Source organism: Schistocerca serialis, chromosome 1, assembly GCF_023864345.2.
Source record: "Schistocerca serialis cubense isolate TAMUIC-IGC-003099 chromosome 1, iqSchSeri2.2, whole genome shotgun sequence".
NCBI lineage: Eukaryota > Metazoa > Arthropoda > Insecta > Orthoptera > Acrididae > Schistocerca > Schistocerca serialis.
The window spans coordinates 872,894,549-872,906,803 of record NC_064638.1 but is presented as its reverse complement, the minus strand read 5'-3'; the positions used below and the strand labels follow the sequence as shown (position 1 = coordinate 872,906,803).

Sequence of the window (12,255 nt, the reverse complement as noted above, 5' to 3'; positions counted from 1 at the left end):
CCCTTCTGCGGCTGCCTCCTCCTAACACCCGGCAAAACAGGTTTCCCCAAAAAAGGTGAAGTGAGTCCCACTGGCTCAGTTTCGGTGAAAGACAGCATCCCAAGGTCTTGGTTTGGGGATCGGTACAACACCCTGAGCCCTCCCTGGTACCCGTCCACCATGTACAGGATGTCTAGATCTACCATTGACACGCCACTCGCAGTCAAGAGGACGGGTAATGGCAGATCCTGTACTTTCTGCAGCGGAGACAGGATCCACAGGACAGGATAGTACTTCAGGTACCTCTGGTACATGTATCACAGGTACACGACTCTCGGGAGCTCCTCCAACACACCGATTCGAAGCAGCTACCAATCGTTTGACAGTAGTCAGGGCGATTTCCAGCTACTTACGAATGCCAACCAACTCATCCCGTGTTCGAGAACAGCATCACAGTGGAGCTGCATTTTGGCTTGTGTAATGTACTATAAGGGAGTGAACAAATAACTTTAAATGATGCCTACTGATTACCTTTTAGTCTATTGAGCTAAGAAATTCCTAATTCCCTATAAGAATCGAAGCAAATACACAAAACGATATTTCCATTAAGGCAACACAAAAATCTGTAGTAAAAAATACTTGTTTCCTAAAACGTTTTGGGGTTAATTATAGTTGTTAGCAAACTCAAAAACAGAGTTAATTCAGGCTAAAAACAGGTAATATATAGGGCTTCATAGATTGTACAAAGGACAATGGTAGCTTCCGAAAATTCTCAGAATCGCACCTATATTTGCGTAGATATACAATGAAATTCAAAAGTATGTATTCTTTGACAGAACTATGAACTGAAATCGCCGATTTGCTACGAAATAAATTACGTATCCAAAACACTTTTACCGGCAACTTACGAAAGTATAGTTTTATAAGCGTCTCAAAATTCCCAAATAACCTATTTCTCACGCAATTGTACAACGAAATCAGGGAACGATTGTTTTGAATGAGGATAGGACTACTGGACTACTGGATTACTGGGTCGGCAATGTTTAACTGTAGTGAGGTATCGTGAAGCGATCTTGGGACGTCATGTGCGGTTGTTGTGAGGTGCTGTGGGCCCAGACTTCGTATTGGTGGACGACAATGCAGGAGGAACGGGCGTTATTGCGTCAACATGAGATTGATGTCATCATTCACAGCATGCCCCGTCATTGTCACGCCTGTATTGCTGCCAGAGGTGGTCGCACCACATACTAAGCACATTAATCAGTTGTCAGAATGTGTGTGCAAGTCCGTTAAGTTGGAAACAAGAAGAACATTTTTGTCTATCGGTATGCATGTTGCAGTTGTTTACATTTCTCCATTCTTTACATTGCTTCTACACTCCTGGAAATGGAAAAAAGAACACATTGACACCGGTGTGTCAGACCCAACATACTTGCTCCGGACACTGCGAGAGGGCTGTACAAGCAATGATCACACGCACGGCACAGCGGACACACCAGGAACCGCGGTGTTGGCCGTCGAATGGCGCTAGCTGCGCAGCATTTGTGCACCGCCGCCGTCAGTGTCAGCCAGTTTGCCGTGGCATACGGAGCTCCATCGCAGTCTTTAACACTGGTAGCATGCCGCGACAGCGTGGACGTGAACCGTATGTGCAGTTGACGGACTTTGAGTGAGGGCGTATAGTGGGCATGCGGGAGGCCGGGTGGACGTACCGCCGAATTGCTCAACACGTGGGGCGTGAGGTCTCCACAGTACATCGATGTTGTCGCCAGTGGTCGGCGGAAGGTGCACGTGCCCGTCGACCTGGGACCGGACCGCAGCGACGCACGGATGCACGCCAAGACCGTAGGATCCTACGCAGTGCCGTAGGGGACCGCACCGCCACTTCCCAGCAAATTAGGGACACTGTTGCTCCTGGGGTATCGGCGAGGACCATTCGCAACCGTCTCCATGAAGCTGGGCTACGGTCCCGAACACCGTTAGGCCGTCTTCCGCTCACGCCCCAACATCGTGCAGCCCGCCTCCAGTGGTGTCGCGACAGGCGTGAATGGAGGGACGAATGGAGACGTGTCGTCTTCAGCGATGAGAGTCGCTTCTGCCTTGGTGCCAATGATGGTCGTATGCGTGTTTGGCGCCGTGCAGGTGAGCGCCACAATCAGGACTGCATACGACCGAGGCACACAGGGCCAACACCCGGCATCATGGTGTGGGGAGCGATCTCCTACACTGGCCGTACACCACTGGTGATCGTCGAGGGGACACTGAATAGTGCACGGTACATCCAAACCGTCATCGAACCCATCGTTCTACCATTCCTAGACCGGCAAGGGAACTTGCTGTTCCAACAGGACAATGCACGTCCGCATGTATCCCGTGCCACCGAACGTGCTCTAGAAGATGTAAGTCAACTACCCTGGCCAGCAAGATCTCCGGATCTGTCCCCCATTGAGCATGTTTGGGACTGGATGAAGCATCGTCTCACGCGGTCTGCACGTCCAGCACGAACGCTGGTCCAACTGAGGCGCCAGGTGGAAATGGCATGGCAAGCCGTTCCACAGGACTACATCCAGCTTCTCTACGATCGTCTCCATGGGAGAATAGCAGCCTGCATTGCTGCGAAAGGTGGATATACACTGTACTAGTGCCGACATTGTGCATGCTCTGTTGCCTGTGTCTATGTGCCTGTGGTTCTGTCAGTGTGATCATGTGATGTATCTGACCCCAGGAATGTGTCAATAAAGTTTCCCCTTCCTGGGACAATGAATTCACGGTGTTCTTATTTCAATTTCCAGGAGTGTATTTTGCTATCACCTCTGTTTTGCGGCAAAATAAGTGCAACATAGCAAAATTTCCGTTTGTTGCTTTAATTTTGGACACCAGTGTATTTCAAAAGTAACCTCATACATTTTGCCATGAATGTCCTGACCATCTTGTCTCACAGTGGAGAAAATGTATTAACAGCCATGGCGATTACTTCTGAAGTAGAAAACAGTTTACTTACTTTATTCCATAAGTACTGTTTACATATGACTACCCCTTATCCACCACGTCCACTGCCTTTCCATGACATTTTGCCACTCAGTGTATAGCCTATTACCCAGGAATTTACTGATGAAGGTGTCCTGCAATAGACACTGTAACGAACCTATCATCCTCTTTGCTATTCGGAAAATACGACCTTCTACGATCGTCCTATGTTACGAGTTTTTGATGGTGTCTGCAAAGCACCTTCAGCTTAACAAGACCATGGCTATCTTTTGTAGCTTATAACTTTCGACTTGCAATTAAACCAACAATATAAACACTTTGACCACTACTTTTTCGTAATCTGGAGACTCTTATTAGAGGGTGAACGTTAATAAAATACGCAAACTACAGGAACGGATTCCTGACTGGAAATGGAGAAAAATGGTCCTATGAACATGTGACTGGAATGCATCGTTGCCACAATGGATGGCGCTGACGAATGAAAGTTACTCTGACCATATGCCATGTGTTCCTTGTGTGTTGCAGGCTATGACTGACGCAGCACACTGTAAGCAACAGAATGATCCGGTATTCACGTAGGGAACAAAACAATATCGTGTGCGTGTACGGTCAAGAGATGGATACGGTCGAGTGGCACGGTTATACCAGAACAGATACTCTCTTAGACACCAACCATATCACACAACATTTCAAGCTCATTTTGGGCATTTGTGTGATCATAGGTTCTTTCAGACATACGAATGTGCATTCACCAGATTTGGAGGATCGGGTTCTACAGGATGTTGAGTTGAATCATAGTACAAGTGCCAGGAAAGTGACACGCCAACATGGTGTAAGCCAAAGTATGGTTATGTGTATCCCGCATGGCACCGCATTCCATGGAGGCCACTTTGAAATCTACAGGGCATCCCACTCAAACCTCCCTGATTTCAAAGACACAGGAAAAAAAACAGTAGATATGACAATGAAAAGTGCACCACAAATCTCAAAGAATTTATTTATCATCAATACACCTGTACATGTGAACCATTTGTATCACGAAGAATATCGAGTCTATATTCAATTTGTTGCCGAGTTATCTGTAACATTTCCTCTGTTATTGTTGCAATCGCATTAGTGATACGATATCGCAACGTAGGAATATCGTCCACTTTGGACGCATACACGTGGTCCTTCACGAATCCTCACATGAAGAAATAAAGCGGCGTAATGTCAGGTGAACGTGGTGGCCAGGCAAGGGTCCTCCGCATCCGATCCAACGATTGGGAAATTTCCTATCCAGGAACTTGCGAACAGCCATTGACAAATGCGGCGGAGCTCCATCTTGTTGAAAAATGATGTTGGGTTGCAAGTCTTGCATCTGAGGGTACACAAACTGCTTCAATATGTCCAGGTACACTGGCCCATTCACTGTTTGTTCTGCAATGAAGAACTGTCCAACAATCTGGTCCTGCATTATCCCGCACCAGACGTTTAATTTAGTGGTATCACGAACATGTTCAATGACAATGTGCGGATTTTGCGAACCTCAAGTCCGAACATTATGCCTGTTAAACCTTCCTAATAGATGAAAGGTTGCCTCATCTGAGAATAAACATCTTTCCAGGAAGCTGGCATCCATATCAATATGCTGCAGCATACCCGCAATGCCGGCCGGTGTGGCCGAGCGGTTCGAGGCACTTCAGTCTGGAACCGCGCGACCGCTACAGTCGCAGGTTCGAATCCTGCCTCAGGCATGGATGTGTGTGATGTCCTTAGGTTAGTTAGGTTTAAATAGTTCTAAGTTCTAGGATACTGATGACCTCAGATGTTAAGTCCCATAGTGCTCAGAGCCATTTTGAACCATACCTGCAACAAATTGTTGTCAGCGTGGTTTGTTGTTAGGCGGCAGATGTTGCAGAATTTGCACTTCGTACACACACATACGAAGACGCTGGTGAGCTACCCGATGCAGTGTTGATCGAGGTACATCAGGTTGCCTAGATGCTTGACGAATTGACTTATGTGGGCTTCTGAGAAACGTTTGTCTGATGTCCTCCACTGTCTCTTCTGAAATGTGCAACACCACAATGTTTCAGAACACCTCCTGTTGCCAGAAACGTCCTATACTATTCCTTGATTGTTTTCACGTCAGGTGGATCACATTCTTAATTTCTTTGCACAGTAATCGGCGATTTTGTTTCTGCAAATCACACTACTGCTTTAACACACTGCTGTGGAGTCGCCATGTTCACTTCATGCGACCATGCTGCACTCTGGCGACGATACTTGGCACTTCTGACGTGGGAATACAAATTCTTTGAGATGCTCTACAATGTGGTGCATTTTTCATTGTCTGTATCTACTGTGGTTTTTCTCTCTTGGGTCCTTGAAATCAGGGATGTTTGAGTGGGACACCCTGTATTGTGACGTGGATGCGATACAGCTCTGTACTGTGTTCTGGCACTGTTTGTTGTCGTTACACACACACTGCCCGTTTCTGGACACATCTTCATAAGACCTTTTTTCCCCATTTTCAGTCAGGAATTCGTCGCTACAGTTTGTTTTATAGATGTTCACCCTGTATAGTCAACTGCGTTTTTACCTGTTTGAAAAATGTTCTTTAAGTTTTGGAAACAAATGAACTGTATGGAGGATGATACATGACACTGAATCCCAGGTGTCAGATTGCTGCAGATGTAGCAGAGCTCGTGTGTGGCCTGTGATTGTCATGCTGAAGGAGAAGGTGCACCATGTGTGGACAAACTCTTCGAATTCGAAACCCGATTACAGCACGCTCTTTTCTGACGCATCGGCATAGTTACGTTACACACCTCCATAATTCGGAGCCCTCTAGCGGCAGAGGGCTGCAAATATACTGTAAGACAAAGAGCAACAGCTTCTCAGTATCAGCACGTTAATAAGGCATTGGTCCACCTCTGGCCCTTACGTAAGCAATTTTTCGGTTTGGCAATGGGGTCCTCCTGAGGGATATCGTGCCAAATTCTGTTTGATTGTCAAAATCGCGAGCCTGTTCAAATGCCTTGTTCATAATGCTCCAAACGTTCTCAACTGAAGAGAGATCCGCTGACTCTGCTGGCCAAGGTATGGTTTTGCAAGCACGAGCACAAGGAGTAGAAAGTCTCACCAATTGTGGATGGGCATTATCTTGCTGAAATATGAGTCCAGGATGGCTTGCCACGAAGGGCAAGAAAACAGGGCGTAGAATATCTTCGATGTACCGCTGTGCTGTAAGGTGCCACGGACGATACTCAAGGGAGTCCTACTATGAAATGAAATGGCACCCCAAACCATCCTTCCTGGCTGTCAGCCCGTAAGCGGGGCTACAGTGATGCTGGTATCTCACCGCTGTCTTGGGCATTTCCAGACACGTCTTCGGGTTGAAACCTCATTGACTGGAGAAGAAATGTCTTCAGTGATCCGTCTTGCTTCGAACTGAGCCTCTATGACCAATGGAGCCGTGACTGGAGGCGCCCTGGCAGCACTGGGACACCAATCTGAATGTGGCCCACAGTACGACCCAACAGCCAGGAGCGACGGTACGTCGTGCCACTTCCTTTCATAGCAGAACTCGTTTGGTTGTCATACCGGTACATTGGCGATATTCTACACCCCGTTTTGTTACCCTTCATGGCATGACATCCTGGGTTTACATATCAGCAACATAAAGTTCGCCAGCACACGGCGAGGGTTTCTATACTGTTTGTCTCGTACTTTCCAAACCGTTCCTTGGCCAGCAAGGTCTTCGTATCTCTCCACAATTGCGAACTTTCGATGCACTATGGGCGACTCCCTCCAACACACTCGGGATTTTGATGATCTGACAGAACTTGGTACGATATCTCTCAGGAGGAGAGACAACTCTATCAATCAATCAGTGCCAAGCAGAATAACTGCTTGCATGAGGGCCAGAAGTGGCCCAACGCGTTCAATTTGTGAAGCACTTTCTTTCGAATAAATCATCTAATTCCTCTGAAATTGTAATCTATGTATGCGGTGTTTGTTATTGCGGACATGTCCGAAAGAACAGACGCCGTTTTCCGATCAAGCAGCCATTGTGAATTGAGAGACAAAGGAATTCCAGCTGCGAGTGGGCATTGATTGATTCAAATTTCCCCGTCGACTTTAGTCAGTGCCCCCAAGCAATCAGTGTCTGTAATCCCTCTGTGTCGAAATTGTAATCTTTTTTTTCTGTACATCATATCCGCCGATTTTCGGCACATTCGGATTATTTCTTCGCCGTGCGCCGTTTATTTTGTCTTAGAATGTATGCAGACATGATAAAAACGTAGAATGTTAATAACGTTTGTTTCATGTAAAATTTTTTAAGAGTTTTCGTATAAAGAATTCGGACACATTTCTTTTCAGCACGCCCTCGTATATATTTAAGACTAGAACAGTACTTAAATACACGATATTAAATCATCTCACAGTTTCACATGCCTCTCTATATGAACATCGATAAATATTCATAAATCAATGAAATCATATTTTTATAACTCACTACTTGCAATGTGAAGTAACGCTCCCCTCAATAACACGAGATAACGAATCGCTTTGGAGAGCAGCCGGAAAAACAGTATTTTACTCGTATTCATATGCACTGCTTCGCGCTTATTTCGATTTAACAAAAACTGTTTTTGAATAGAACAAGCGGATATGTAGTCTTATGTTCCCTTAAGGGGGGTAGGACGTCAAACGAGCTGACTTGAAGCAGGAGAGGCACCAGAGAACATTTTAATTTCCACAGTCTATAATTTTACAAGTAAATTCATAAAACTTTGTCAGCATGACCAGGAAGGATTCAGGATTCACACTCGTAGCAGCATAAGTTCAAAAACGTAACAAAATAATTTTTTTTTACATGTGAAATTTCATCATTTTTTCACTTACTATTGGCTGCATTTGTTGCTATAGGAACAATTTTCTTCATGAGTAAGAAAGACTGTGCCATGAATTTTGCACAGCATACAAACCATATTTACAGGTGTCTGAAACTGAAGAATCTATTTAATTTATGAAAAAATGAATGAGCTGTTACGTTTTAAACTTTATGTTTAGAAAAAAATCAAATTTTTGTAGTTAGATTTGGAAAATTCTAGAGTTTCATACACCTGTAAGTATGGTTTGTATGCTGTGGAAAGTTCATCAAAGAATCTCTCTTACTTGTGAAGAAAAATGTACCTATAGCAACAAATGCAGCCAACAGTAAGTGAAAAAATGATGAAATTTTATATTTAAAAAAAATTATTTTGTTATGTTTTTGCACTTCCACTGCTATGAGTGTGAATCCTGAATCCTTCCTGGTCATGCTGACAAAGTTTTATGAATTTATTTGTAAAAGTATAGACAATAGAAAATAAAATGTCCTGTGGTGCCTCTCCTGCTCCAAGTCGGCCCATTTGACGTCCTACCCCCTTAAAGTAGACAGAAATTTGATTTGTGCACTTTCCCAGCACATATTTCCATTCTAACGCAGATTTCGAGTGGCTTTTCTTTCCCTTGGTTTCAGCGATATGCTGGGGGTACCGACCGACGGTGGAGCCGATGGTGCTGGTGTTCATGTTCTCGTTCGTGCTGGCATACTCGGTGCTAGGCGGGCTGTTCCTGGAGCGCGTGTGCCGAACCAGCGACATTGCCAGCTGCACCTCGGAGGAGCGCGCCTACTCCAGCCGGCTCGTCATGTACAAGACCATCATAGAGGCTATCGTGCCCGCCATCGTCTCGCTCTTCCTGGGGCCCTGGAGCGACAAGTACGGCCGCAAGCCCATCTTCATCTGGTGTTTCTCAGGTAGGAGCCTTTCATCGTAGTACAAACTCCAAAGGTCACGTCGTACGGTGCTGACCGCTCGGAGAACCCGAGATGTTGTTCGGCTACCCAAAAAAATTTCTTCTTCACTCACAGTGGTACTTCTAGAAGCTGAGCGGAGCGCTCGCGCGGTTAGAGGCGCAATGTCACGGATTGCGCGGCCCTCCCGCCGGAGGTTCGTGTCCTCCCTCGGACATGGGTGTGTGCATAAGTTAGTTTAAGTAGTGTGTAAGTTTAGGGACCGATGGTTCAAATGGTTCAAATGGTTCAAATGGCTCTGAGCACTATGGGACTTAACATCTTATGTCAGCAGTCCCCTAGAACTTAGAACTACTTAAACCTAACTAACCTAAGGACATCACACACATCCATGCCCAAGGCAGTATTCGAACCTGCGACCGTAGCAGTCCCGCGGTTCCGGACGTAGCGCCTAGAACCGCACGGCCACCGCGGCCGGCTAGGGACCGATGACTTCAGCAGTTTGGTCCCTTGGGAATTCACACACATTTGAACATTTTTGAACTTCTAGAACTGTGAGTGCTGTGCCTTTGTATCTGTATAGTGTACGGGGGACATTCAATAACTGAAGAGACAACCCGATGTAGAAATGAAACAGTTTGTAAGAGTTTTGTACTTTCATGACTTTGGGTTGGTATCACTGGCTTGAGGTGTGAACAGTTGACGATAAAAAACTGTTTTGTTTATAGTCTCAGTATTGTATTTAACAATGGCGGGTCCGCTTGAAGTTTCCGCATTAGATGAACAAAGTTCAGTGATCCGTGTTTTTCGTTCCGAAGTTGAAAAACCAGCAAAAATCTTTTTTTGAGTGACTTTACAGTATGTTGAAAATCGCACGAACCACGAATGTTTTTATAAGTGGGTAGAGCAGGTCAAAACTGGTCGATACTCAGTGACTTACGAGCAAGGTCCTGGCCGACGGGTTGGAGTGTCAGTTCCTTCGCTTGAAAACCGTGTAGACGAGTTTATTCACAGAGACCGACGTGTTACAGTTGCAGTAAGTGTTGGCGCAATTCATAATGTTATCAGTAACAAGCTCAAGTACAGCAAACCAAGTGCAATATGGGTCCCGAAAAGTTAACGCAACAATATAAGGAAACAAGACTCAAAATGTATACAGACTTGAAAGAACGTTATGAAATGGGAAGTGACTCTTTCCGGAACAAGATTTTAACGCTTATGAAACTTGGATTCATCACTTTCAACCAGAGTCCAAATGACACATCATGGAATGGAAGCATACGAGATCACCTTGCCGAAAGAAATTCTGAACGCAAGCAACAGCAAGAAAAGTCATACTGACCGTCTTTTGGGGCGCCAAAAGTTTCGTCTACTGTGATTGTTTGGAAGACCAGCCTATAATAAATAGTGAATATTGCTCAGACAAGTTCATGAACAAATGAAACCTAGCAATGAGAGGAAAACGTCGCGGACCTCAAAGGAAAGGCGTGATATTGTTACATGGCAATGCTCATCCTCACACCGCCCAGCTGACCCAATAAATCATTAAAAAATGGGTTAGGAGATACTACCTCGTCCACTTTACAGTCCAGATTTGGCTTCCTCGGATATTCATTTGTTTGGTCCACTCGAGGAGGTATTACGTGTGCTTTTCTTTTCTTTCTTTCGGGTCGTGTCCCCACGGCCACCTCAATATTAGAATTTCAACTATGACGATACGAACGTAAAGACAACACAAGAAGAAAAAACTCTGATCCAGTCGGGAATCGAACTCGGGCCCCTTTGGTTAGTAATCCGCCTCGGTGACCATGCAGCTACCGAGGCAGACTGGAGGTAAGGTCGGCAACAATGATGACGTCGAAGACTTTGTGGGGGAAAATGACCCAAACAACAAGACAAAGACTTATTCCCAGTGCTGGCACGGAGCCTACTCTCCACAAAAAGTATAAAGGGGCATCCGAGCATTGAAAATTTATTCCGCCAGCAGGATTCGAAGCGAGTCGAATGCACCACACAACTGTGCTTCAACGATTTCATCTATCACAAGATCTCAGGCTACATTTGTGCTTTGTTTTGAGCTCTGTTGATGTTACCTGTGACTCTAAGAAGGAATATACAGGTACTTTCGCTAAAGCGAAATGTCAGCGGTTGGCGAAAGGGGAAAGGTTGTAGGGGAGAGAGGGCGTTCAATAATGTTTAGAGGATGTAACACACACTATGCTATCTCTCACCTTTTTTTGTTGAACATTTGTGATTTACATAGCATCACCTCTGGAGTCCAACTTCGTAGATAGAGAACGTCGGTTAAAATCCACTTCCGGCCATCCTGATTTAGGCTTACCATGAGTTACTTAAATCGATTTTGCCAAATACGTGACTGGTTCCATTATAAAGGGCATGGCCAATTTCCTTCCCCAAACTTTTGTAGTCCGAGCTTGTGCTCCATCTCTGATGACCTCGTGGTCGATGGTCGGCTAAACCCTAGTCCTTCTTCCTCTTTTTCTTCGTAGATGGAGAGTTTGCAGAATTTTACAATGCTACCATAGTACCACGTCGCTTTGAAGGCAATGTACGCATAATTCCGAGCATGCATATTTCAAACTGTAGATATAATTGACTTTACATGCTGGGGGATGATGGCCGTCCAATACAAATTTTAGACACTGGTCTGTTCAAGATTACTTTAATTTAGAGTAGTTTACTTATCTGAACCGTTCTGCGAATCGTTTTCGTTGTATCTCGCTACAATATGGGGGATATTCATTGTTTGACAAATCTAATGCATTGTCGCACTAAATTACGGCTGTTTGCTGAATATTTACGTTATTGGCTGCCTTATTAATCTCTACATTTAAATTTAGCAATTGGATCGGTTTAACAAATCATCTACAAGCTAGAAGTTGTCCAGAAACTATTATTTGAATTAACTTTTAATATTATTTTTATTGTCCTTCGCAAAGGATAAAAAATCAAATAAAAACAGTATCGATCGCGTTTTCAGATTTTGTTTGTTTGTTAGCAACCGGTTTCAGCCCTTTCCTCAGACCATCTTCAGTATTTTCCCCGCTTTAGGAGTGCTGGTGACGGCAGATGAAGAGAGATCCGTCGAAGCAAGGTTGTCACTGCGCAGCCACCAGTAGCCATAATGGCGTGATGGCGTGGAAAAGCCTGAAGATGGTCTGAGGAAAGGACCGAAACCAACTGCTCGCAAATAAAAAAAAATGTATGCTGCTTGCACCGTCTGTAGGGATAATTATTTGTGCTCTATCAATATGAAAGTGAAGGGCATTCATATTGTAAGAGTAGACCCAGACACAATATTGAACACTGTGGAACACTAAATGCGATTTGTTCCTAACCAGAAGATGCTTTATCGCGGAAACTAACAGCGCAACTCATCAGATATCTGTACGGTGGCTGAAAGCAAGGGGAAACTGCAGCCATAATTGTTCCCGAGGGCACGCAGCTTTACTGTAGGGTTAAATGATAATGGCGTCCTT

The 12,255-nt window shown here is 44.9% G+C and overlaps 1 protein-coding gene across 1 annotated transcript in view; it reads left to right on the top strand.

Annotated features, from left to right (window-relative positions):
• The window catches only part of LOC126486258 (proton-coupled folate transporter-like), a 151,326-nt gene that overhangs the window by 34,946 nt on the left and 104,125 nt on the right, over positions 1-12,255 (top strand). Inside the window, exon 2 of the mRNA XM_050108936.1 lies at positions 8,480-8,758. Within this exon, the coding sequence (XP_049964893.1) occupies positions 8,480-8,758 (279 nt within the window). The remainder of the gene's footprint in view (positions 1-8,479; positions 8,759-12,255) is intronic.